At 38.6% G+C, this 27155-nt stretch overlaps 1 protein-coding gene across 10 annotated transcripts in view; it reads right to left on the reverse strand.

Annotated features, from left to right (window-relative positions):
* LOC306843099 (DENN domain-containing protein 2B-like) overlaps positions 1-27155 on the reverse strand; it is a 62502-nt gene that overhangs the window by 20567 nt on the left and 14780 nt on the right. For 4 of the 10 annotated variants that reach the window (XR_013781803.1, XR_013781805.1, XM_079374361.1 and 1 more), the window contains exons 2-9: positions 18784-18879; positions 12786-14042; positions 8719-8855; positions 3247-3386; positions 2813-3028; positions 1464-1560; positions 1301-1345; positions 562-746 (exon numbers count right to left, since the gene is read on the reverse strand). Coding sequence is in view for 5 of the 10 variants with exons in the window: in XM_079374361.1 (XP_079230487.1) it covers positions 562-746; positions 1301-1345; positions 1464-1560; positions 2813-3028; positions 3247-3386; positions 8719-8855; positions 12786-14042; positions 18784-18857 (2151 nt within the window). In the remaining 5 variants the exon portion in view is untranslated. Of the gene's footprint in view, positions 1-561; positions 747-1300; positions 1346-1463; positions 1561-2812; positions 3029-3246; positions 3387-8718; positions 8856-12785; positions 14043-14440; positions 14677-18783; positions 18880-27155 lie in introns of those variants that run through there. The other 6 variants (XR_013781802.1, XR_013781804.1, XM_079374363.1 and 3 more) reach the window with 3 other exon arrangements.

Consider the following 27155-nt stretch of genomic DNA (forward strand, 5'->3'; position numbering starts at 1 on the left):
ACGTTATATTTCATTTTTAAAATGTAGTTTATTTCTGTAGCCATTACTCTAGTCTTGTCACATAATCCTTCAGAAATCATTATAATATGCTGATTTGGTGCTCAAGAAACATTTCTTAATATCAATGTTGAAATCAGTACTGCTTAATATTTTCGTGAAAAACCTTATACATACGTTTTTTTTCAGGATTCTTTGATAATAATACTAATAAATAAAAGTATTCATCACTTTCTTATTGACCCCAAACATTTGAACAGTAGTGAAAATATCTGTTATCAAGTATCTAAACAACTACATTCTAACAAATGAACTGAACTGAATTTAATTCAGAAAGCAGTAAGGATTATTTATAATCATATTACAAGCATCAAGAGCACTGCAGAAGCACTCCAGAAAGCAACTCTGTAAGAAATGACCCTAAAAGAAGGTCGATAAAGGGATCCTTTAATAAACAGTGATGTATATCCCACTTCAAGTACCTGTCAGGAGACATCAGATGCTGTGCACCATCTTAACTGTAAAACAAAAACAACATCTCCCCTTTTTATAGAGAATATTCACCTTAGGGAACTGGTAAGTGACTTCCGGAGTATAAGAGTTTTTGGTTGGCTTTTTCTTCAGAGAGACCACCACAAAGTACTCAAAGAGCTCCCTTTCCTGCCACTCGATCAACTGCAGCTCCAGAGTCCTGTAACTGGGAGCACTTCGCAGCATAGACTGCAGCTTCAGTAACCTCTGAGTGTGAGCTGCGTTAAAAAGGAAAAATAAAAATCCACACAATATTACAGGAAATATCTCTATTGTCTAAGAACTGTGTTTGTATATTGTGTACATGGTTATTGTTAAATGATGTTTATGTAAAATGCACTTTTACAAGAATATAATTGTAACGCTTGATAATAAGACAAATGGAGATTTTGAATTTAACAGACCCTGTGTGGAGCTTAGTCTCATCTAATGCTCAGGTCCAGATTTGTTATGGTTCACAAAAAATACAATTAATAAAAATGATTTTCTTCAACTGAAATAAAGCAAAAACAAAATCTAATTCTTATATTAAAGAAGGGCTAAAACTAATAAAAATAACAAAAGCAAAAACTCTAATTTAAAACATTGCTAAATAAAATAACAGTATATTTAAAACAAATACAATAATAGTATATACATTTTTGCTCAGTTTTGACATTTACTTGTGATATATCACTGGGACATGTGATGTTGTTTGCTCAAATGACAAAGTCTTTGAGCAGCACTCAACTCAAACACATTGCCCACTCAGCTATATGTGCTGATCCCTCACCTTTGAACCGGTCATCAGAGTCACTTTCACTCTCGCTGTTGTCATCTACAAACAGAGAAGAGGGGTTGTTTAATGTCAAGGGGTCAACTGGCAACATTTTTTGGTCTGAACATATACAACTGGGGCACACACTGAAAGGTTACATCATGGTAAAAATCTTTACCTCTTAGAGATGCAGTTTCTATGTTTGAAAGCGAAAGCTTCTTCAGCCTCTTCTTGCCTCTTTTTGTACAGTAGATAGAGTTTATTCTTTGCACCGCCTGATAGGGAAAAAGATGCATTGCAACAAATTGAAAATGACTTTTAAAACTGCCCCTTATCTACACATTTATCCAGGAATGTTATTAAGTTATTAAGCAAATAATATTTTAAGGGGCTGCTATATCCAGATGGGAAAGTTATTGATTTTAGCTATCAGTGAGTTTCTAAAAGCCACTGGGACCACTCTATAGCAACTTGTAAAATGTCTTGAAAGGGAAAAACAGTGAAACCAAATCTTTCAGTCCTTCAGGACTTTTTTTCCATTCTTGAGAGTGGTTATGTGAACTTGAGCAATAGATTCCATGTTTTTCTCTTTAAAACCCTGCAGCATATGAACATTCTGGGTATTAAAATTGTGTGGTAAAAGGTGTTTTCCCTAAAAAAACATTCAGGTGTAGGTGGTATGCTACACCTAGTTCTGAAGAGTCAAATGTTAACTCTTAATGTTGGCAAAACTGTGTCAAGTTTACTGCCGAGGATTTCACTGTGTCGCATTGCACAGTGTCCCTCTCAGTGTAGACATTATCACGATTATAATGTCTTTGTCACAATGCATCAGGCCACTCTCATCCAGTGCAGACATGGTGTAACAGTCCTTCATTCCTTCAAGGGTTACTATTCACAGCATCAGTACAAATCGAGTCCGAGTATTCCCTTCTTATTCCAGGCATATGGATCTGGAAATTAATTTCCCTTTCACTCTAAAGCAGGGTTTCCCAAACTAAGGTTGTGGAAGGGCAAGGGTGTCCAAACCAGCTCCTGGAGGGCCACTGACCTGCAGAGTTTAGCTCCAACCCTAATTAAACACACCTGAATCAGCTAACCCATGTCCTCAGACTCACTAGAAACTTCCAGGCAAGCATGTTGGAGCTAAACTCTGCAAGACATTGGCCCTCCAGGAAAAGGAATGGATTGGTGAGTTGTTGAAAAACTAATAATTAAATCATAGAAATGTAAAACTGAAATTAATAGATTTAACAATTTCAAAATACTTATATATTTAGAAAAAAAGATAATATAAAATATTTTATGTTTACTTGAACATCACGTAATCTTTAACAGACACCAGAGAACCATGAATAAACAAAAGTGTTGTTAAATTATTGAAATATTGATTTAAAATCTCAGAGGTTCACTCTAGGAAAAAGAGGATGACACAAAGTTTAGGAATCCCTGCCTTACATGAAAAATTATGCATCCATGTTCAACTGCTACACAGTCACTTCAGTCCATTCTACCCTCATTGTTTACCTTGGGGACTCGTTTCTGCCTGTGGCAGGCCAGTGTATCAGTGGAAGGGTTCAGGCTGTCATCTAATAGGCCACAGGGGGAAGAAGGCATGCCCAGCTGGGGTAGAAGCAGCATGTCATCATGGCTGTGCCTCTTAGATAGGCGGGATGGGCGCTGGCTCTTCCTGTCAGTAGGACCTGGCAGCTGCAGAGACTGACTACTTGGTTTAGAGGGCAGCTGAAGTGGATAAGAAAACAAAAAGGTGCAGACATGTATAGTAAATCAAAATCTGTATAATTAAAAAGTGCATAAAAATACACTACAATAAGTTGCAAAGTACTTCAGTTACTAAACATTTGGTGAATTAATTCATGTATATAAAGCATTGATTTAAATAAAAATCATACTGAAAAGCAGGTGCTATCGTCACTATCTTACACAGCCAAAGAAACTACCTGGGGAGGTGTAATGGACTTCCTGTCCTGGGAGGTCCACATCCTGTTGAGTGAGTCTCGGGACCTCTCGGGTAACAGGCGGGAATTTCTGGCCAGACATCTCCTCACTGGATCTACATCCTCATATGGATTCTCCTTCTCTGTTTGCAGAGGAGAGGGAGAGAGAGAGAGAGAGAGAGAGAGAGAGGGGGAGAGGGAGAGGGAGAGGGAGAGGGAGAGAGAGAGAGAGAGAGAGAGAGAGAGAGAGAACAACTCAGATTAAAACCAAACACCAGCTACCCAGGAGCTGACTTAAAAGGTAGAAAGGTAACATGTCTTCTTAAGGAGTGAGTGGGAGGGAGACAAACTGATAGGTAAAGGGTGGGCAGAGGGTATGGAAAATGGTGGAAGATGATAATGAAAAGAAGGAGCCGGAGGCGCACAACGGGGCAGCTATTGAGTGCTGGGAAAAGATTATTCATGGAAGTTTACTGCTGGCGTGCTTGAAACTCAAGTGCATCGTCTCCAAAAACAGTTTCTGTTGGACATAAGCCTTTGGACAGCACTCTGTCTCCAGAAATAAGGGCCAGTGATGAGTCAAGATAAGAGAATGTAGACAGTGCAGATCTTTAGTCTGACTCTGCACAGGACTCCAAATAACAAAACAAAAAAAAAACTTTTTAAAGACAGTCTCTTGGTTAAAACGTGTTTAGGATTAATCTTATTTTTGCTAACATGTTTTCTCATGTAAAAGGGTGGATCACTTGTTCACCGAACACTTAAATAAACAAGGTTGTGCTTTCCCCTTTAAGAAACTTTGGCAGGCTGAAAGGCTACAAGAAGCGAGGACAACGTGACCTGAATAGGGCCCACAAAAGTTTTTAACTCTAATGTGGAAGCATGTACAAAGCATCAACACATGCTGGTCTAATAAGCCTTTTTTTCTAGTAATGCTAATAATTAAAATATGTATACAACACACAAAATTAATAGTTTAACTAAGGTTGCATTTATTTGATCGAAAATACAGTAAAAATAGTAATATTTTGAAAGGTTATTACACTTCAAAATAACCGTTTTCCATTTTTTATATATATATATATATGTATATATATATATATATATATATATATATATATATATATATATATATATATATATATATATATATATATATATATATATATATACACACACACACACACAGTATCTCACAGAAGTGAGTACACCCCTCACATTTGTGTAAATATTTTATTATATCTTTTCATGTGACAACACTGAAGAAATGACACTTTGCTACAATGTAAAGTAGTGAGTGTACAGCTTGTATAACGGTGTAAATTTGCTGTCCCCTCAAAATAACTCAACACAAAGACATTAATGTCTAAACCGCTGGCCACAAAAGTGAGTACACCCCTAAGTGAAAATGTCCAAATTTGGTCAAATTAGCCATTTTCTCTTCCCGGTGTCATGTGACTCGTTAGCGTTACAAGGTCTCAGGTGTGAATGGGGAGCAGGTGTTTTAAATTTGGTGTTATCGCTCTCACTCTCTCATACTGGTCACTGGAAATTCAACATGGCACCTCGTGGCAAAGAACTCTCTGAGGATCTAAAAAAAAGAATTGTTGCTCTACATAAAGATGGCGTAGGCTATAAGAAGATTGCCAAGACCCTGAAACTGAGCTGCACCACGGTGGCCAAGACCATACAGTGGTTTAACAGGACAGGTTCCACTAAGAACAGGCCTCACCATGGTCAACCAAAGAAGTTGATTGCACGAGCTCAGCGTCATATCCAGAGGTTATGTTTGGGAAATAGACGTACGAGTCTTGCCATCATTGCTGAAGAGGTTGAAGGGGTGGGGGGTCAGCCTGTCAGTGCTCAGACCATACGCCGCACACTGCATCAAATTGGTCTTCATGGCTGTCGTCCCAGAAGGAAGCCTCTTCTAAAGATGATGCACAAGAAAGACCGCGAACAGTTTGCTGAAGACAAGCAGACTAAGGACATGGATTACTGGAACCATGTCCTGTGGTCTGATGAGACCAAGATAAACTTATTTGGTTCAGATGGTGTCAAGCATGTGTGGCGGCAACCAGGTGAGGAGTACAAAGACAAGTGTGTCTTGCCTACAGTCAAGCATGGTGGTAGGAGTGTCATGGTCTGGGGCTGCATGAGTGCTGCCGGCACTGGGGAACTACAGTTCATTGAGGGAACCATGAATGCCAACATGTACTGTGACATAATGAAGCAGAGCATGAGCCCCTCCCTTCGGAGACTGGGCTGCAGGGCAGTATTCCAACATGATAACGACCACTGCCTTGCTAAAGAAGTTGAAGGTAAAGGTGATGGACTGGCCAAGCATGTCTCCAGACCTAAACCCTATTGAGCATCTCTGGAGCATCCTCAAACGGAAGGTGGAGGAGCGCAAGGTCTCTAACATCCACCAGCTCTGTGATGTCGTCATGGAGGAGTTGAAGGGGACTCCAGTGGCAACCTGTGAAGCTCTGGTGAACTCCATGCCCAAGAGGGTTAAGGCAGTTCTGGAAAATAATGGTGGCCACACAAAATATTGACACTTTGGGCCCAATTTGGACATTTTCACTTAGGGGTGTACTCACTTTTGTGGCCAGCAGTTTAGACATTAATGGCTGTGTGTTGAGTTATTTTGAGGGGACAGCAAATTTACACCGTTATACAAGCTGTACACTCACTACTTTACATTGTAGCAAAGTGTTATTTCTTCAGTGTTGTCACATGAAAAGATATAATGAAATATTTACAAAAATGTGAGGGGTGTACTCACTTCTGTGAGATACTGTAAATATATATACTGCCCCTCAAAAGTTTGGGATCAGTAAGATTTTTAATGTTTTTTAAGGTAGTCTCTTCTGCTCATCAAGGCTGTATTTATTTGATCAAAAATACAGAAAAATGAGGAATGAAAAATTTATTTCTTTAAAAACGATAATCCTACTAAGCCCAAAATTTTACTAAATGTTATTATTACAATTATTTTAAAATTGACAAAAATGAGCAATGTTACCAGCAGCAACCTATTGAAAAAATTATGTAATATCTAGCTATTGCATCAAAATAATAAAATCTTCTAGTTAAAATCATTCTTTCCATGTCACCAATTCCTGCCCGTCAAGTCAATGTAATGAAATCAACCGTTTGAATGCTGCCAGCTTCAATATGATGTAATAACAGTTGTGCACATCCTACACAAACGCAGTGCCCTACTTTTCTGGTGTTTTCTTACCGTAAGACATTGGCATATCACACATATGCCCTATTTCCCTCTACTAGATATACAACAGGTTCCATAGAAACATCCTACCCTAAAATACTGAATGCTAATTTCATTTAGAAACTTGGATCTTGGCAGATTACAAAAGAATATTAAAATAGGACATTTGTGTAATACAGCTCCAGGTGCCCTACAAAAGAAAGCAATCAGATCTGCTCAATTCATGTTGCATCTTGTAGATGAAAACATTAGCACTTGTTCAACCTCTTTGTTATATGCTGTACATATTAACACTTTAGGACGATGTATCAAAAGTGCCACTGAGTAAACCTGGCCATAATACTCAGTGTAATTTCTTGTGAAAAGCTTAAAAGATGGCAAAAAGCTACCATACAACATAGTAATCAGCTACACAACGGCCTGACCTCACGAGATGTACTGCTGAGATTTTCCCTAGTGCCATTAAGCCTGAGAGGCCCAATGACAGGCCAGCAAATGTGCAGAGAGCTCTGTGAGGCTCCCAAACGAAGCAATGTAATGACAGCATGCTGGAGAAATGATATGCCTCCCTGACCACTCACATACAGGAGGGTACTAATCAACTTCTTTACTTACAGGAGCTCCACAAAACACACAGACAAAAGGACAGAGAGTGGGCACCCATAACCAAAACACATACTGTGCTTCTGTTTACACAATAAGATTTCAAAGGAAAGGATGTTGAGTGCTTGATGAGTAAGCGAGCAGTACACAATGTGAGTATCAGACTGCCAATAAAAGCAACACAGCATACACGACCGTTTTATGGCCATTTTGCGGTCTTCCCAGGAGCACCATGCAGTCATGTGAGATGAGGAATGGCCCTCAAATGAAATGGCTTTGTGACGTAAACAAGCAGAAAATGCTTTTTGCCTGAAAACAAAAGCTGGAAAACAGGAATGAAGAATGGATATTATTTTCAACAAACAATCAAGAACAATAATCTGACTGTTATGGCCACTTACAAGACCCTCAGTAAGGACTGAAGAAAGGAAGTGGCCTCTTTTGAAGATTGTATATCATTGTAACATGAATAGGTTTTCCTACAAGCGATTTATTTCATGGTAAATGTAATATGACCCTGCCATCTGGAGATATTTGGCCAATCCATGATCACTATACTAATGTGCATTGCATATGGAGGATACGTCACAATCTCCACCAGACCAGACAGGCTTTGTGCCAAAATGCAATGTGATATCCAAAGATTTAACCTGAGAGAAGGTTGAAACCTTTTATACAATAATATACAATGTTTATGTTTTTAACATTTGGTGACATTTTAGTTACAAACAGAGCTAAAACCCTGGTGACAGCCTGAGCAAGCATACCATCTGATGCGCTAAACACAGCCTGATGCTTCTGGAGACCACCCTTAGATGCCTCTGTTGGACTGTTACACCAATCCCAAGCTCAGTGGTTGGAGCACAGAGGCACATAGAGGCCATATATTTCTCTGGAACTAATCAGCATTTGTAAAAATGTGCAACCGCAATGCTTGATCCCACACCCGAGGTGTTCGCTAGAACAATGGAACCTTTGTCAGGGGGAAAAGGCTAAAAGTCACCCAGTTCCCAACCGCTAGAGACTTATGGACCCAGTGGCCATCATCATTTCAAGAACAATACGCAGCAAAGGCTGCATGTTTGGCTGTAGAACTGATATAATGGCATACAAACTTCGAGCCTACAACCCACAAACTCCTTCTGCTCGTTTGCCAACTAGGCACTTATTCAGCCAGACCACTTAACAGCACCTGATGCCCAAGCCTCATCAGCAACAGCAAGACAGAGATTTACAGCCTGGCCACAGGGCAAGACCCACCAACACTGTAACAATGTCAAGCCCCTAAGGGTCTGAGCATTAGTGCATGCAAACTATTTCCTGCCAGGAAGGAATTTAGCACATAAAATCAGCTAGCGCCACATGCCAGTACTTCATCACTTTCAGTAGACAAAAAAGAGAATTTAACCAGGGAGAAGAGTGCACAATAAGCAAACAATAAAATGGTACAAAATATATTATTGTTATGAAAAAAGTTACATATACATATACATGATATGTGAAATTCTAATATTTTTACACCATAAATGTTTTAAAAATAAATATTTCTAACAATAAAGTTAATTTAAAGGTTTAATTTTAGCCTAAAATCAAATGGGAGCAAGCAGGATCTATCACCAACTGTTGTCTGTTCTTACCCACTATGTCCTCATAGGTGTTCTCCTCGAGTGTGCTCTTGGAGCTGGGCCGACTGTGGTTCTCTGTGCCATTCTCTGTGGGTGAGGAAGTGTATGAGGAAGGCAGGCTGATAGCATCTTTTGACTCACACGATTCTCTAGAAACAAACAGAGATAAAATAAAGCCACAGCTTTGGACAAGACTCTTGCTGAGCAAGTAAAGAGTAGTTCTTTTGTTATGGTTCAAGACAGACATCTTTTAATTGGGGGATCACAATCAGGTCAGAAGATTCATCTTTCACTTATGAGGATCTTATATGCATTTAATCACGGCAAAACACCAATTAAAACAAGAGCGGATGCTTAAATGAACAACACTCGTATAGTTCTTGCCTATGCTCAGATGGTAATTTCTTGTTTATCTACAAGAAACCAAAATGTATTTGCATGAATAACATGGTTGGAAAACTAACCAGAAAGTTGGAACCCCAAATTAGCATTTTGACGTGACACAATCTATTTGCTTGCCTATAGTCTCTAAACGGTCGACTCTGGACCAGCCACAGGAATGTCAAATATGGGCTCAAATGTAGAGCAGTAGAAATGTTCCAGCACATGAGGTTCTCCATCCTGAGAGCCTGGCGGCTCTCCATACCCAGTAACTAGGCTAAACAATCCACGTGCCAAAGATCATTCACAAGGCCATGAGGAATATGAGCTATAAACAACATGAGATCCCTCAAAAATCCAAAAAGCAACACCATGAAGCAGTGTTATATCAACTTAAAGAGAAGAGATGAAGCATAGTCTCTGAGGTCTTTGAACCTCCAAAACATTTCATTTTCTGTGTTCTTCCTTCTCACCCTGTTAAATGAACACTGATGGGTTTCTAAAAATATGCTCAAAAGTGTTTTATGGTTTTGTTGGTAAGTTATCACTGATGCTATTTTTGGATTTCTGAACTAAATTTGGAGAAAGAAATATTATTAAGCATTGCCCGTTACAGGAGTGTCAGTTTGAATCTCAATGTAAAGATCAAAGAATGGAAAAAAGATGACGTGTGCTATACACAGAACAAAACAGTGAAATTGTGTAACATTTGACAGCAACAAATTCACCTAATATGGTAAAATTATGAAACCCTGAGAAAATGAGCATCTCCGTGTTGATCTCTGCTTAAAATGCCTGACAGGAAATTTCATTTTGCTTACTTGATTTGTAACATAAGAATCTGTGAAACTGCAGGGGCCAATTCGCTGTGAGAGACTATGCATCAAAAAACAAAAGCCAATCATTCAAAGTCTAGAACTATATCAACAAAACAAATGCTTGGCCTGTGGTCCTTATCCTTTTCAACATTCTTGGGACAAGTTTTATACACTTCATTATCCAAGAAAAATAAATGATCTCTTCTTTGTGGGGGAACCAACTACGTGGAAGTACACAAATTCATTGCTTCTCAGTAATTGTTGCCACAGCTGACATGTTTTTTCTTCATGCAACACAAATCTTTCTGTCTAGTCTTTAGTTTGGATTTACTGAAAGGGAGCTGGATGAATAAATGCATACACAAATTTAAAATGATTAATGAATAATATTTGAATATGCGTGAATAAATATTAGATGTGAGAACAGCAGTTTTCAATGGAAAACAACTTGCGTTTTAGTTTGTTCATCACAACAAACTAGTGTGCTTTATCAAGCTTTAAAAGGACAAAAAATTATAATAAAAGTATAGCACACCAGTCATATGGACCACTTTTATTATACTTTTTTGTCCTTTTAAATCTTGATAGACTGTGATAACTGTATGCATGTATTGTATGGAAAAATAAAAATCAATCTTTTGCCCTCCACAGACGAAAGCCATACAAGTTTGGAACAACATGAGTGTGAGTAAATCATGAGAGATTTTTCATTCTAGAGTGAAGGTAGTAAGATCCCAGCTAGTAAAAGGAAGGTGCCAATTTCATTCTCAAAAAGAACAAGTCATGAGCAATCACCATTAACCCTAAAGCACTTATCCCCAAGTGGCTTTGTGTACCTGCTACATGGTTCTTTGGTTAAATTTATCTGCCAAAAACCACACACTACTACTAGGGCTGGGCGATATGTCAAAAATATATTATCGATAATCGCCGTAAAAAATATCGCGATATCCGATAATATCGTCTAACCAAGCTCCACCTCCACCACGCCCCGCCCCAGCCGAGACAACATTGCCGACATGCACCATAAACACAGTTCAGTTCGGTCTTAATTATTGCCACATTAAAGTTTCGTTTTTACTTTTTCATATGTGTTTAAACTAACAGAAAACATTAGCTTTACTGTTATATTGGTGTTGCTAATAATTTCCATTCTGTTCTTATCAAGTTTGAAAAGAATTTTGTTTTTTGAGGAGAACTGTTGAGGAAAAATAATAGAACCCAATTTTAAGTTCATCATGGTGAAGTTGGACATGATAAATGCATGTTGATGTCATTAATAAATGCCTCCATTCATTCATTAATTTAATATCTTGAATAAAATATGCCTATTTTCCGATGTCTCTCTTTCTTTTTGGCACTGTGTAGACATTTCATGATGGTAAGTATAATGTCCTTGAATACAACAATTGTTGCGTTGTTTTAAAACTTGTAGTCAAGCTATAAAGTAGGCTGTTTAATATGACTAAAATCATGCAGGGATTAAAAACGAATTCTGAGCAAAAACGTTGAGGGTTTTTTTTTCTTTTCCGGTAGCCTAGTTCAGAGGTCTCTTTTGGCCCGTTTTTAACGAAATAAAAATAACTACTTTTTATTTAGAAGCGGGGTAATTTTTAAATTTCATTTTTGTATTTTGATTTTTATAATTTTTGTTTTATTATTCAAAATACAATGCCCACAATATAATTTTCAGTGTTGGGCTGCCGAAACTCCGAACGCGTGCATGCTGAGATAGGCCTATAGAACTATAATGCCTTAATCTGTTTGCAACAAAACTTTATAGTTTTGTTGCAAATGAATTAAGAATTTAAAGTGCTATATCTCAGCTTAATTATACTGTATACACCGTTTAAAAAAATCTGTAAAAATGTGCGTATTTTAATTATAACCGTCATGTTTGAGGCTTTTCATCGTTATACATGGTTTAAATAAATATTCAGAAACACATGCAGTGCTACTATTTTTCTTTTTTCTGTTTAACTTTTATTAAACTGCAGATCAAAATAGAATAGGTCTATACCCTAAATAAGGATAAACAGGATTGGAACGCATCTCCAAAATCGCATACACAGATGCACGTTGCCATTATGGTAGTCAGCGCTGAAAAACGACAAATAAAATATAAACCGAGGTTACAAAAGTGATTCAGTCAAGATCAGTGAGGGATTTTCTTTTCTTTTGTTCTTTGATTAACATTAATGACTGGCGGCTGCGGCTGCTGTCAATGCACGGATCCAATGCACCCTTGTATTCTTTCTCAACTCTTTAAGTTCACTTAAGACATAACCGATTGTATTTATGGGATATTTTGATATCATTCTGTGTGTATTTTTCCATTCAAATGTGTAAGAATGCGCGAAAGAGAGCTGAGTCCAGTGTTCGTGTATATAAGAGGCGGCGTGTGTGTGTGTGTGTGCGCGTGCGTGCGTGCAGCACGGAAAACAGCGCCCGAGTGCAGAAGCGAGTTCTATTTCTTTGTCTTCTTGTAGTTGAATCTTTTGAAATCACAATAAATGCGCATACAGAAATCGAGAAGCAGAATCGAAATTTAATTTTATAACAGGTAATTCAGTTCCTGACCTTCCATCTGATCTGATTTCATAAATTGGAATAGCTTTTCGATTCCCAACCCTCCTACTAAATTATTTAATTCTTGCATGCAAAAAGACCTGTATGGTGACTATGGGGTCATGTAAAATTATAATTTTTTGTGTTTGCAATTTACTAGGTTTATCATTCGTCTTTTTTTTTTCTCGATAATCGCCTTTTACCTGACTGTTGACATCGACATCGCGATACTTACAAGACATTGTCGATATACGATAATATCGTCATATCGCCCAGCCCTAACTACTACTGGAAGACAATCATGTTTCTCACCTGTCTTGAGTCTTCTTAGGCAAGTTTTCATCTGCCTTGGAATTTCTCATTATTGCAGGTGCTGGGGTGGAAGGAAGTGGAGGTGGAGATTCAGCAGTGGGAGGTAGTCCATTACCGGGCAACAAGCCTCTGTGGTTGCGTTTGGCATCATACTCAAATGTTCGTTTGGGTTTGGGCAAAGGGTTCACTGTAATTCCAGGAGAGTCCTGTGCAGAAGGGAGTTCTGGGCTCTCTGACCTGGTAGAGCTAATGCTGAACCTCTGCTTGAGCTTAGAGAGTCTTTCAGACCCTGGAGAAGCTTCGGGTTCGGTGGCCACGGAGCAAATGCTGCTCCGCTTGCTGCCACAAGTGCTGTCCAAGTCCTCTGTTCCACTTATGGTGAAAGACTTGTGTCTGGACTTGTCAAGGCCATAGCAATTATTAAGAGATGAGTAGGGAGGAGATGAAGAGGGACTTTCCTTCACAGCCTGTTCAATTTTTTGAATGCGACTGAGCACGGCTGAGGTCTCCTTGCGTGCCGAGAACGTCCGGAGGAAAATCCCAGAGGACTCTGTCTTCGAAGCCCTCTTCTGGAATTTTACAGGAGCTTCTCGATCCGATACGTGCTCATCTTCCTCAGTCTCAGGGTAGGAACACTCGGAAAATGCTGTGCTCATTCTCCTCACAGCCTTAAAGTCAAAGGTTTTCTCGCTGCAGGGTGAGGACAGCAGGCTTGGGCAACCCTCGCTCCCACCTCCAGGCCTCTTCTCCAGGCAAAGGCTCATCCTAGGCAGAGCCGCATTCCGACCCTCCCATTCTGAGATCTTTTTGCGTATGGCGACAGATGAGGTGCAAGTCCCTGTACGACTGAGTGAGAGCGTGCGCTTGTGCCCAAGCTTGTTTGTAGGTCCTATTGAAAGAGTACTCCAGCTGAGGGGTCTAGGATTCAATCCATCCCCCACAGCGGGGGCCTGTTGTGGCTGGTTCTCCTTCTGATCCTGGTTATTGCCACTTGGTGGGTTATGGATGGAGAGCCTCTTGTCCAGACAGCTAATACTCCTAGATTTGGTGAGCCTGCTTTGGCATTCAAAGTCAGTGGAGAGTGAGGCGCCACTTCTCAAGCTGGCAGTCTTACAGCTCCAGTTCTTTTGGGTCCAAAGTTTAGCGTCAGCTTTAGCGTACCTTCCCTGCTGACTGGCGTCCTCACTGCCACTGAGGTGAGAGGAACATGACTCTTTTCCAGTGGTAAGAATTGGAGGTGGGGACACAGATTGACACCTGAAACAAAAGTAAATCAGAGGAAAGAGTCAGAAAACTTCCAACAAATTGTGTTTGGTACAGCAGAGTGTTATTTCCTTACAAACAGTGACCGTGAGAACCCTAATAAGTACTGGTTACTACAAAAATGTGTTTTAAGTAAGTCAATTTGACAAGTAACAAAACTACAAGTAATGCAAAAGGAGAACAGATTTCAGATAAAAGGAAATGTCAGTTATGTCTAATATGGGAAAGAACAATAACAATCTGACATAAATTTGGCAGTGCCAATGCAAACAGAACGACAGTAAAAATGCATATATGGATTCCTCCACACAATCACTTTGGAAATCATTTATATGGACCTCACAAACAAAAAACATTTAACCATTAGACTTGAGAGATATAAATGAACTCACCCTCACAAACCCTCACCGTACGTCCCCTGTAGCAACTGTTTCTCTTTGCGTACATGTCAACCTCAACCTCCACATCATTCCCAGGCCCATTGTTCACTGAGCAAACAGTCGCTGCTCACTGCTGAGCAATGAGATGAAAAACTGTGCTGACCTCATTTCAGTCTCCTCGGACACACACACTTTCTCATCCACCTAAAAATCTAATGCCGCTCATGAGCTTCCAGGAACTAGAACTCGACTTGGCCCACGCCTCTGTGAAATTGAGGCAGGCAGATCTGATGTCACAGCGGTGGTTAGAATAACAAGTGCAAGCTGGGAGGAGGCCAAGAGTATGATCCAGGGTGCAGGTTGGGACAGATCAACTAAAAACCTCACCATAATGCCCTTCCCTACAAAAAGGGAAAACGCCACACCACCTGCAGCCTCACAGATCTTGCATGGACATGAATGTACAATCACATCATCACCAGATATTACAAGCGGACACGTCACATCGGTTGTCCGTAGACACTTGTAGTACAATCTCCTGTACCCAACATTTACAAAGCAAATTCATTTTTACAAATAATACACAATTTTGTGTTCTAAATGGTCCAAAGGTTCACCCAACAAAGGCATTAATTATGCTGCATCATCAGTTTTACTCTGTTAAAACCACTAAATTCTACAATCTATAGTGGAGAAAGCCAAACATGTTTAAAAAGTACATAATATACATAAATACATCTACACTACCATTTGAGATCAGAGAAATTTTAAAGGCAGTTTATACTTTTATTTAGCAAGGATGCATTCAACTTATCAAAATAGAAAATTATTTTCTTACAAATGCTTTTCTTTTATCATGGCTTCCAAGAAAATATTAAAGGGACCCTCATGTCGTTCCGAACCCGTAAGACCTTAGTTCATTTTCGGAACGACATGAGGGTGAGTAATTAATGACAGAATTTTCATTTTTGAGTGAACTAGCCCTAACCTAAATTGGCATATTATATTGATTTTTTCAATACATTATATTATGATATCCTTTTCTGTAGTAAATCTTACAGTTGCATAATAAACTCGTATTTCTTAACTAAAACATAAATCTTTACTCGTCAAAACAATGTACACAAAAGAAACAATTCAGAGAATTAAAGAAAAGATAAAGATTAAAGATAAAGCTGTAGACCTCTTTGTATTAAATGGTGACAGAAAAATGTCATACTTGAGTCTGACTAATATATCCTGTGTTGAAAAAGATTCTTGAGGTTCAGCCTTTACAATGGATCCCTGATTTGAGAACAACAGTCTAATCCTGTATAATCAAACGGAAGGGATGGACAGATGCCAAATCTGTCAAAAGGCGATGAAGTAAATTGTTTAGGAGGGCAATCTTTGCATCAAAGCTGGTATTTATAGCACAGTTAAACTTCTATCATCTTTGTTCAGATGTTTTCCATAGAATAACACTGCATGTCTAAAAATACCTCCACGACTCCCTGGGCCGCCACTCCAACAAAGTATAAATTATTGTTTCTATAACTGCAATATTAGGCTGATGTAAAATCCTTCACACAAAAGAAAACATCAGTTTGAGAATTCTTTCATTGAGTCCTCCATGAGTTTGTGTCTGTGGTCTGAGGAGGTTCTCTGAGAGGCCGGACAGGGCTAGTAAAAACAAAGCCAGTTTCGGGGGAAGCCAGCTGGTCTGGCCACACATGGACTGAGAGGGATGCCAGAGCTGGTTTGGCTCTTCATGGGTCTTGAGGGCAATGTCAACCACAGGCCATTTCCTATTGGAGAACCATGCCAGGATGGTGAAACTATGAGGTTGCAGGAACACACATCAAAAGAAATATGTCAAGCCCAGAGCCAGTGGGTTCTCCCCCACAAAAATGTGGATATTTCATCTGTGATTGAGTTATTTTTTCAGCTATTATCTTTGCTATAAAAAGGGCACATTCTCAGAGCAAGGCCTACCTACCGCCACCCTCGTCTGACATAAATCTGCTTCTTCAGCATTCTCCTTTGCTTGTGATTTACAACTGAAGCCAAAATATCCATGTCTAGGAAGAGAGGCTAGCAGAAACTATGCCATAATTTTCCCTCCACACAACGTCGCATAAATCACTTTTTCAGTTTCCTTTGGTAAATATCTCTGACATCAGAGAGTGTTCATAGGTAATTATGAAAGTAACTCCTCTTACTCTTCAAGGACTGTTCGTTCGTCACTTGTCCTGATAGCAACTACACAGCCCCAAAGGCCACAAATAGAACAAAGCCTCTCTTCTAATCAACTTCCTGCTTTTGCTCATAACCAGGATGTTTACTTTAGCTTTGTATACAACAGTTTGGCCAATGAAGTACCGTTGGACTCAATTATCTATTTTAACTACTCCTCAATTATAGATAAAAGTTCTGGTTATCCTAAGCAATCATTGCCTATAAATATTTATATGATTAATCATTTTTCTCTGTCATTTTTTTTTATTTTAACAACAGATTAATAAAATTGTATTTTTTCTATAAACCATGCTATAGAGCTGCACATCTAAACAAGAATTTACAAAAAAAATCTTTATACAGAGCATATGTGAATTGCTACAAAAAAATAATGGTCCAGATCTGATACACTGAAATTGCTCTAAAAGTTTATTTAAAAATAGATTGTTAGTGCTAAGAAACTGTTCAAGACCAAAAAAATGTATTAAACTAGTTAATTTTTACTATCAGACCATATCATAATAAGTGTTAAGGCCTGTTCAAATCAATAACTATAATTTAATTACTGTCTACACCAGGGGTGTCCAAACTACGGCCCGCTATCACTCCTGTGGCGGCCCGCAAGGGATTTTTAAAAACATGATACGAATCTGCAGAGGTGGGCAAACTACGGGCGTTTTCATCCAGCCCGTGAGGCAGTTGTTCCCATATGCAATATCAGTAAAATCCAATAGATGGCATGGCGCTGTAGCCTGTAGTGCAGTATATAACCCCTGATTTACACTGTCCTACCGCTCCGACGCGGCCACCGGAGCTGATCGCGCCCGCTCCAGTCAATCCGCGGCACGTTTCAGAAGCGGCTCTCCGCGCGACTTCGCCAAAGATAGGCGCCTAGTTTATTTATGACGGACGCCGCGTTCAAGCCGCACAGCAAATACAAAATAAAAAGTCAAAATAGCTATATACACTACAAAACTGGCACAATAGTAAATAAGTTACATGTTTTAAAAATGTGAAAGTGTTCATTTGTTTTGAAAAATGCCTTGTACTGGAACTGTTTTAAAAATGCTTAAAAGACTTTCCAGTATCAAATCAAATGCCAGTGTTATCCTCCTGCTCACAGGTGCTGTAATTTTGTGGGGAAAACATGGAAATAATTTGTTGTTTTATCTCGCAAAGATATGATTTCTTCTGTTTTCCACACACATTTTTATGAAAATGGATATAGTACTGTTTTCTGGATTATAAATTGCGTTTTTTTCATCTGAAATGTGCTGCGATTTCCAAGGCGACTTGTATAAAGCAATCAAGGTCAAGCGCAAAGCGCACACATTAGGATTGGTGATGAATGAGAAAAGGCAAGTGAGTTTGTATTGTGCATTTTCCAGCAACCACACCGCTAGTTTCAGTTTTGCTTTAAATATTTAGACTGGGCATTTATAATATGTTTATAGTGAATGCCACTATAATTTGTGTTTGGTTTTTACTTATATTTCCGTTCTTTTTTCTATTCTGAACACTGCTAAATTTACAGCACTTTTTTTGGAGTGTAGGGAATATCAATACATGTTTCTAATGTTTGTAAACGTTTCGTTTATTTTACATTATTTCTGAATGAAATGATAAAATGTGTCTTATGCATCAATCGACTTGTACACCAATGCAACTTGTCTGTGTGTCATAAAAGTGCTCATAAAAATAGTACCAGAAAAGAACTGCCATGTATGTACAAGTATACATAGTACAGTAGTAAGTGAACAAAAAGAAAAAAAGAAAAATCAAAGCTTCATTTTTCATGAACATATTATGCGGCCCCCCACTTAATGTGGAAAACTTGATGTGGCCCTCGAGTCAAAAAGTTTGCCCACCCCTAGTCTACACCAACAGAAAATAGCATTCACACACACACCTGCTGCTTTACATGCTCAAGCATCAGATGGATTCTGATTGGCTGTCCGTGTTGTTATTCTTTATTGTTATCATTATAGCTGTGGTGTGGCCTCTGCAATCTCATTTCATTAGAAAAAATCCTAAAACTTAATAGTTATCACCTTTGGTGTGAATAGGCTTTCTGGGGGAAAAACTGTAAATGCACAAACAATGGACAATAACAGCTGACTCATCATCATGACTGATACCTGTCTGAGTTTTCCTGTGGACCTTTAGCCGCTCCTGCTTTTGGTGCAGTTTTGGAGCTCTTGTTGGCAGTCATCTCCCTCTGACGGCCCCCTCACCTGTTTAAAATAAGTTACTTTGGTAAGAAAGTGTGTATCATGACCATTAAAGTTAAGGTGCTGAACACTACTGTGCTCGAAACCATTATGCTGATAATGATCTCTCTACAAACAAGACAGAATGTATGAAATGACAAAGACTAAGTATTTTAATTTGACCTGTGAACATATTTAAATGAACATCAGCGATGGAAAATGAAGTGTAAAATTATTCTTTCTAGTGATTATAAGAAAGACTAAAGGTTTAGACATGTGAAGTGTGAAGTGACATTCAGCCAAGTATGGTGACCCATACTCGGAATTCGTGCTCTGCATTTAACCCATCCAACGTGCACACACACAGCAGTGAACACACACACACCGTGAACACACACCCGGAGCAGTGGGCATTTATGCTGCGGCGCCCGGGGAGCAGTTGGGGGTTCGGTGCCTTGCTCAAGGGCACCTCAGTCGTGGTATCGAGGGTGGAGAGAGCGCTGTACATTCACTCCCCCCACCTACAATCCCTGCCGACCCGAGACTCGAACCCGCAACCTTTGGATCACGAGTCCAACTCTCTAACCATTAGGCCACGACAACATCTCACACAACATGGCACACAACATCTGAAATAGATACTTGGCCAAAGAGTCTAACCCATGGATTAACCCTGTCTGGAAAATATCAGTCAAAGCACAACAAATATGGACCTTGATCTCTATAAAAGAAGAGCCCTATCATCCCTGTCACGCAAACAAATCCCTGACCCTCAAAAAATGTCCCAGACATCCCTAGCATGCTTTAAGAGAAGAGTGGGTTTTGTTTTTAGATGTAGGTAATAAATCCGATTTAAGATACTGAGGAATAATATAGAACACATATCATTCCGAAAAAGAAAATGCATGCCAGCTTGAAAACAGATGTATACATTCTGGTATTGTGGTTGCTTACTAGCCCAAGTAAAACAAAAGCCCACAGACCCTGCTTTAACATAATGTATGGGATTTCTGGCAATTTTATTAACCATCAGGTGAAAATCTTGAACTAGATCTATTAGAAAAAGTAAAGGCAAATATTGTTTTTTAAGTCTTTTAAGGGTTTTCTTTCCGACCCCCAAGTTTGAGCAATAATAATAGTGATTCTTGCCAAGCACCACTAATAATAGCAACAATTAAATTGTGAATTGATTTCTACAACATGCAGTCAAAAGAACAGCTGCACTATGACCCGAAGGTAATTACAGAGCAGGTTTACATGGCCTGCTAGTATAAGAGAGGTTCTAAAAATCTGTTTGTAGAATCAGAGAGCCATGCCAAATGCCTTTAGTCTATGCTTGGAGTGTGTTTGTATTAACGTCTGTTTGAATAGAGTAGCCAAGATTAACAGAGCTGAGCTAGTCTCTTGGCTCATTAAATAGTGATTGCTTTTTCCCATGAACATTTGCACCTAAGGACTAAAAAAGAGCCTGCTTAACGACAGATATTAGTTTTACAAGCTGGGTCAGGGAGTTGTGGTTTAGGAGCTTTAAGCACACGGGGACTCGGGTTGGTTGTTGAGAAACAGGGGGCTGCTTTTTCATTTTATCAGTTGAAGCCATAACAAGACTCAAAAATCTTTGATGAGCAGTAAATCAGATTTAAAAGGCCATGCTTTCCACAGCAATTCCCTTGAATGATTTTGATGAGCAGATCCTCTTTAATTTTTACATCCTAAAATCTATTAAACATTTTCTGGGATGCATACAAATTAAGCTCAACTGACAGAACTTACAGCATGATGATGATTTTAACACAATAATAACACTTTTAACAAATTAATTCGTGTAAGCGTTTTTATAAAATTATATATTGTGCTTTTTTAATCCACCAGAAATTGGTGTTTTAATTAATTCAGTTGTAAGTGTCTCACTGTAACCTAGTTTTTGCTCTCTTTTTTAAAAGGAACAAATTATCTTTTGTGGTTATCAACAAATGCAGCTGCCTGAGCCTAAAGTTGCGATATAATGGAAGTAGCGAGAAATCTCTTCTTGTTGTACATCTGAGTGAAATGGATGATCCAAAAAAATGTAGGACATGGTCTTGGATCTATCCATCAGTTGTTGATCTTAAGAAAGGGGCGGGGTTTAAGTGGACAAAATGATTGGAGAAGTCCGACAACAGAGAGAAGTCTGTTGTTTGACACAGAAGATTAAAACATTTTCATTAAAAATTACAAGGTCAAAAAAAAACCACATGCATGGATGCATCATTAACAATAAGATCAATAATATGCATTTAATATCCATTTAATGCTGACTTCAACTTGTACTAAATCCAGAATTTTGTATTCATATTACTATGATCTCAGATGTTCTCCTCACCACAATCACAGGCTCTTCACACCACCACAACCACTGCAACTACTGTCTTCACACCCAGAGACATCTTAATTAGCCTCTCCTTACAACCACAGCACCATGTGCATACCACTTGCCACTTCCTCCCGTCAAATTAGAGGCCCTCATCAGAGACAGAAGTGGGAAAAATTCATCTTCCACATGCAGAGGGAACACCTCCCATCTTGGCATGCGTTCACTCATACTGTTGTGTACAGTTTATAAGGAGGTCCATATTACAAGCACTCAAATACAGAGAGGGTTGGGTGTAACTGGGTACACTGGGGGGCTTGTTTACAGGAAGTTATTGTATGCAGTAGTCAGCCAACCAGAAGTGGAGCTGAAAGCCCAACAGAGACAGATGAGGGAAGAGACAGCATTCCTTCTGTCAGCCATTTCCTGTTTCGGAGGACTGCAAAGGACATGCATCTTCAATCTAACTGGAGGGCCTTCTAACAGCTCGCTTCAGTACTTAGTTTATTTTCACTCTTGATGAATTATTGATGATGTCTTGATGTCTTCTTACTATAATACTACTGCACTGGCACTGATGTTGTATATACACTATTGTTCAAAAGCTTGTGGCCAGTAGGACGTTTATTTTAAATAAATTAATACTTTTATTCAATAAAGACAGTTATTATGTTTCAAATAAATGCTGTTCTTAGAACTTTCTATTTATCAAAATATCCTTAATATTTTTCCACAAAAATATTAAGCAGAAAAACTGTTTTGAACATTGATAATATGTTTAATAATAAAATGTTTTTAAACACCAAATCAGCATATTAGACTGATTTCTGAAGGATCGTGTGACATTGAAGACTAGAGAAATGGCTGCTGAAAATTCAGCTTTGCCATTACAAGAATAAACTACATTTTAAAATATATTAAAATCGTTTATTATCATTATTAAACATTTATTTTAAATATTTACAATATTTCAAACAGACATTAAAAAAAAGACAATATTTCTGTTTTTACTGGAAAAAAAAATCTTACTGAGCCCAAACTTTTAACAGTAGTGTTTTCATTAAAACATTTTCATTAAAAATTACAAGGTCAAAAAAAGATGCAAAAATGGCAAAGATTTGAACATTCACAAAAATGTAAATCTATCTGGTTCAGAACTACCTACCCTAAGGTTAAGGTGACTTACAATGCAGTGATTAGCTGAAAACTTCAAATTGTTGTTACTACAAATATCGCTCTAGCTGCAAAAGAACGATAAAATTATGACCAAACATAACTGAAAATGTAAATATTTTCTCTTCTATGACATGGGAGGCACATATTTTCCGGAACCTCTTTTTTTCCCAACTACACTGAATATTTTCACTGAGCTGTTGAAAAGGTGAACAGCTGTAAAAATAAAGTCCCCTGAATATGGAACTATATTAGACTGAATAACCAGCACTCTCTCCACCCTCAATACCCCGACTGAGGTGAGACCCTTGAGCAAGGCACCGAACCCCCAACTGCTCCCCGGGGGCCGCAGCAATGGCTGCCCACTGCTCCAGGTGTATGTTCACTACTGTGTGTACACTTGGATGGGTTAAATGCAGAGCACAAATTCCGAGTATGGGTCACCATACTTGGCCACACACCACCTCCCCTATTGAAACGTCACTATCATTGAGACTGCAGAGCAGATTCAGCTCCATTTCATTTACAAACTTCTTCCATAAAACACATTATAAAATACAGTACCTGAAATTACAATTAAACAAACAGATACTAAAAGGTTTTGGATAAAGAATAGTTGATGCAGTTCAAAAAAGTACAAGTGATTTGATCCTAAAATAAACGAGTTATGGCTTGCAAATTGACTGAGAAGTATAACCTGCTTATGTCAAGAAATACTGGGAAGGAAAAAAGACTTGCTGAGTGTGATTGACAAGCTGATTATTGAAGATACTGTTCTACATCAGTTTGCTCTGGATGGATGACTGAAAAGAAACAGGGTTTGTTCCAACAATGTATCACTAAAACATTAAATGTAATTACCGAAGCCATGAACTCATAATACCGGCATACACAAGCATTACGACATATCGCTCTCACAGGAAACAACAGTCATATTTATTTTAGCTTGCTTCCTAAACCTGGCTTCATTAAACATCCATCATTACATCATTATGATTCAGTACTCCAGTTTCCATGTTTAATATGCTCGGTAACCATGTGACTCTTTCATGATCTGCACAGTGGCACCATTTCAGTAAGAAACAATCATCTCTTTCTCTCAGATATTGATCTACAACAGGAAGAGCAAGAGCTGCTCCCATTTCGCTCAGAAAAGGCCAGAAAACCTTAATAATTCCTACCGAATACACTGTAAAAGACAATAAATGCTTTATGTTTATTTAGACTTGGATGTAACTAAAATCCTTGGAAGCATAGTTCTTGGATTACTATGTATGCCATAGATTCAAAAGATACAATAACAAGTAATTTACAGAATATTTCCCCAATCACAAGCTGCAGAGTCTGTTGGAACAAAGCCATTCATGCCATGATTTCAGTGGAAATTTCTAATGGCTTAAATAAAAAATTTTAATGTACTCAATGTACTTGATTGGTCTACCAGCAAAACTAGGGATGCATTGATATCTTTTTTTTTTCAGATCCAATCCGATACCAAAAATTCTGAGTATCGGCCAATACCGATACCCATACTGATCCGATACCAGCACTGTTTTTTTTTTTTTTGTGAATATATTTATCTATAAATATATACTATAAAATAAAAAACATTTCTTTTAAATGTATAGCACAGTAATGGAGGCAGCAACATATGATAGATAGGACAGAACAAGAAAGGCTATATAAAAGGTGGGGTATGCATTTTTTCAAAAACGCTTTAGAAAATGAGTCATGGCCGAGTACCAAAACAAACTTGTAGCCAATCAGCAGTAAGGGGCGTGTCTACTCATGATTCAGAGGAGAGAGCGTTCAGTGAACAGCCAAGCCGAGTGACAGAAAGATAGAGATGGCGCAAAAACAAAAGAGGAAAACGTCTGCAGAACAAAAGGCGGCTTACACTGTGTCTTCACGGATGCGACAGTTGTCTTTTTGCGGTCTGTCTACACTGGACGCAACAAAGCGACTGTTGAAAATCATTTGAAATTTGTGTCAATATGTCATAAAATAGAACGTGGCAGCAGTTTACTGTCGAGGATTTGTCGCACCGTTCGCATCCGGTGTAGACACGGTGTTACGATTAGGCAAGAAGTAGGACCCATGCAAATATCGAATCAGCTTTCCAGTGCTGGAGAGAACTCAAGGAGTGGGAATGCCTGCGATCGGGCGCCGAGGTGGCTTTGTTTCTTCTCGATAGGTAGCATTAGTTTTGCTTTATTTCACAGAACGTCAACATTGGCTACCAGAAATCGCTTACCCCACCTTTAATAGTCTTTCATTGCGCAAAATATTATAATATGAAAGGCTCCAATACAGAGCGGCACAAAGTGCTTATGTGCAACCGATACCCAATCCGACAGAAAATGACCGCATCAGAGCAGATACCGATACTGAGTATCGGATCGGTGCATTCCTAAGCAACTCAGTTTAAAAAAAGCAAAACTGGAACGTTTACTCCAAGTATGATTACTAACAATGATAAAGAAACTAAATATAAAGAATTTTTTTTAAACATTCTAATTCTATGAGAATAGGGAACTCCACATCACAACTATAACGATAATAAAACAGCATAACACTATTATCACTGAACAAGCTGCATGTGGCAAGTGCTTGTGTTCACCACACTATCAAATGGAGTTTACTTTGAAAGGCTATCACTGTATCCAAGACTGACTACATAGTATGTGAAAAACTTTATGCCAAAAAGTAACGTCCAAATTCACAGTATTCAAAAACATTGTGTGAAAAGTATCCGGATTACCAAAGATTCTATTGTGCATTCAGTGGACACTTTACTAACCCATGAGGCCACGGGAGAGGATTTGTAAATGGCAGTGAAGCGACACAAATGACACTGGTAGGTTACAATTTCAATCGTACACCCCTTATTCATACTATATAGGAAGTACTATTTTAATGGTCACTAGGTAAATTCAAATGTAGTACTTAGACAGTACCTAATTTCGGAAGCACCATATTTGTTACATTTGCATCAAATGCCAAGTACACTTTGGGCTTAAAGTATGTGCTTTATGTTGTAGAAACCAATGAGAAAGTGTCTCAGCACATCTCTCTCACATGACAGCGAATATGCACAGTTACTGACGTTGAAGACAGTTGACTGAGTTTACTAGGACCTCGTGAAATCATGAACACTGTCAATCATGAACACCAATACTTATATATCAGGGCTCCAAACTGCGACTAAAATGGTCGCATTTGCGACCAAAAATATTAATTTGCGAGTGAAGTTTTTGCTGAGGTCGCCACTGGCGACTATATATAATTTGCATGAAAGGACTTTTTTCCCGATTGTTTTGCGCTCACATCTTTTGTTATGTTCACGTATTAAACTTACATAAGACGATGCGCATCAAAGTTTTACTGGAAAAGAGTTTCAAACAGTCCTCGTCTCTGCCGCACACAGTCTGCTGAACGCAGTGAGAGAGACCTGAAAGGGCCTGTTTACACCTGGTCACTTCATGCATTTTCTCTGATCGGATATCTATATGATTTGTTAAAACGTTTCCCCATTTACACTTGGCCACATAAATGTGTCTTCGCAAAACGGATATAAATCCGTTCTTCAATTCCCGCTTCATATGCAAATATAACAGAGTTCACGTCAATGAAAGCAATGGATAATTTTATTAATTATCAGCTAATTTCAATATCAAGAGAGCGCGCGGCATCAGCACTGGAAAGATAGGCTAGTCTCGCTACTTTTAATGAAGAAGATTGTGTGTTGAGCGTCTGCGGCTTACTTTCAGGTTCATTCAGTTTGCGCGTCGCTTGCTGAAGAAATACTCCGCTACTCATCCGCGGTGATGCTTGTTGCATTGCGCTGTCATATCTGACTATAACATGCCATATAGCCTATAAAACGCTCTCACACGTCTATTATTTTAATATTATGGGAGGAGTAAAATTACCATATGTGGTTTCAACAACCAGATGCATTTACACTTGTCCGGTCGATCTTCTTATCGAGATCTTGGTCTATATGCTGTGTTCTGTTAATGCATGGACTTCCTGTTATTTGAAGCGCACTTGCCATCCAGTAATCGCAAAAAGCTTTGTGCTGTCTTCCTTTTTAATAAACAAAGTATCAGCTTTAAAATGCTACGAAATTCAAATGATGTGGTTTGGGTGCTCTTTAATGCGGACCACAAGCGCACACTTTCGGTAATATAAACACCAGTACCCCGCGTCCACACGGTCCGTGTATGCGTCCGGATCGCGCGAGCGGAGAGTATCGCACTTAATGCTCAGGCGCGATCTCTTTAGCACCTCAGTTAAAGCAGCAAGTGAATTCATTATATATTTCGATTTACTACTATAGTATGAAATGAACATGATCAAAAGGTAGGCAATAAGAAAGCCTATAGTACAACTTACTGAAATGTTTTATGTAAAAGCTCATTCAGTGTTTCAAACTGAGGAAATGTATAAAGCTTGTAAACATTGCATTGTAATACATTTACCTCAGAATAACCACTCAGTGTCCATAAACTCATCAGTCAGCTAGAAAAATAACTATAAAGAGGAGCGTTTTGCTATATTTATGCGCTGTTGCATATTCATATTTTTACTTATTCTGTTGTACATGATTCAACTCCTATAAAATTGCATTTTACTAATGAAGAAAAACAGACTGAATGTGTGAAAGACGTGACAACATTTATAGGATGCACTGCACTCAGTTGCCAAGTGATGCTTATGGTCCATGATATTGGTACAGATTCTATGTAACGAACAATTCTTTGTGACTGTATAT

The sequence above is a fragment of the Barbus barbus genome (assembly GCF_936440315.1).
Source record: "Barbus barbus genome assembly, chromosome: 2".
NCBI classification, from domain to species: domain Eukaryota; kingdom Metazoa; phylum Chordata; class Actinopteri; order Cypriniformes; family Cyprinidae; genus Barbus; species Barbus barbus.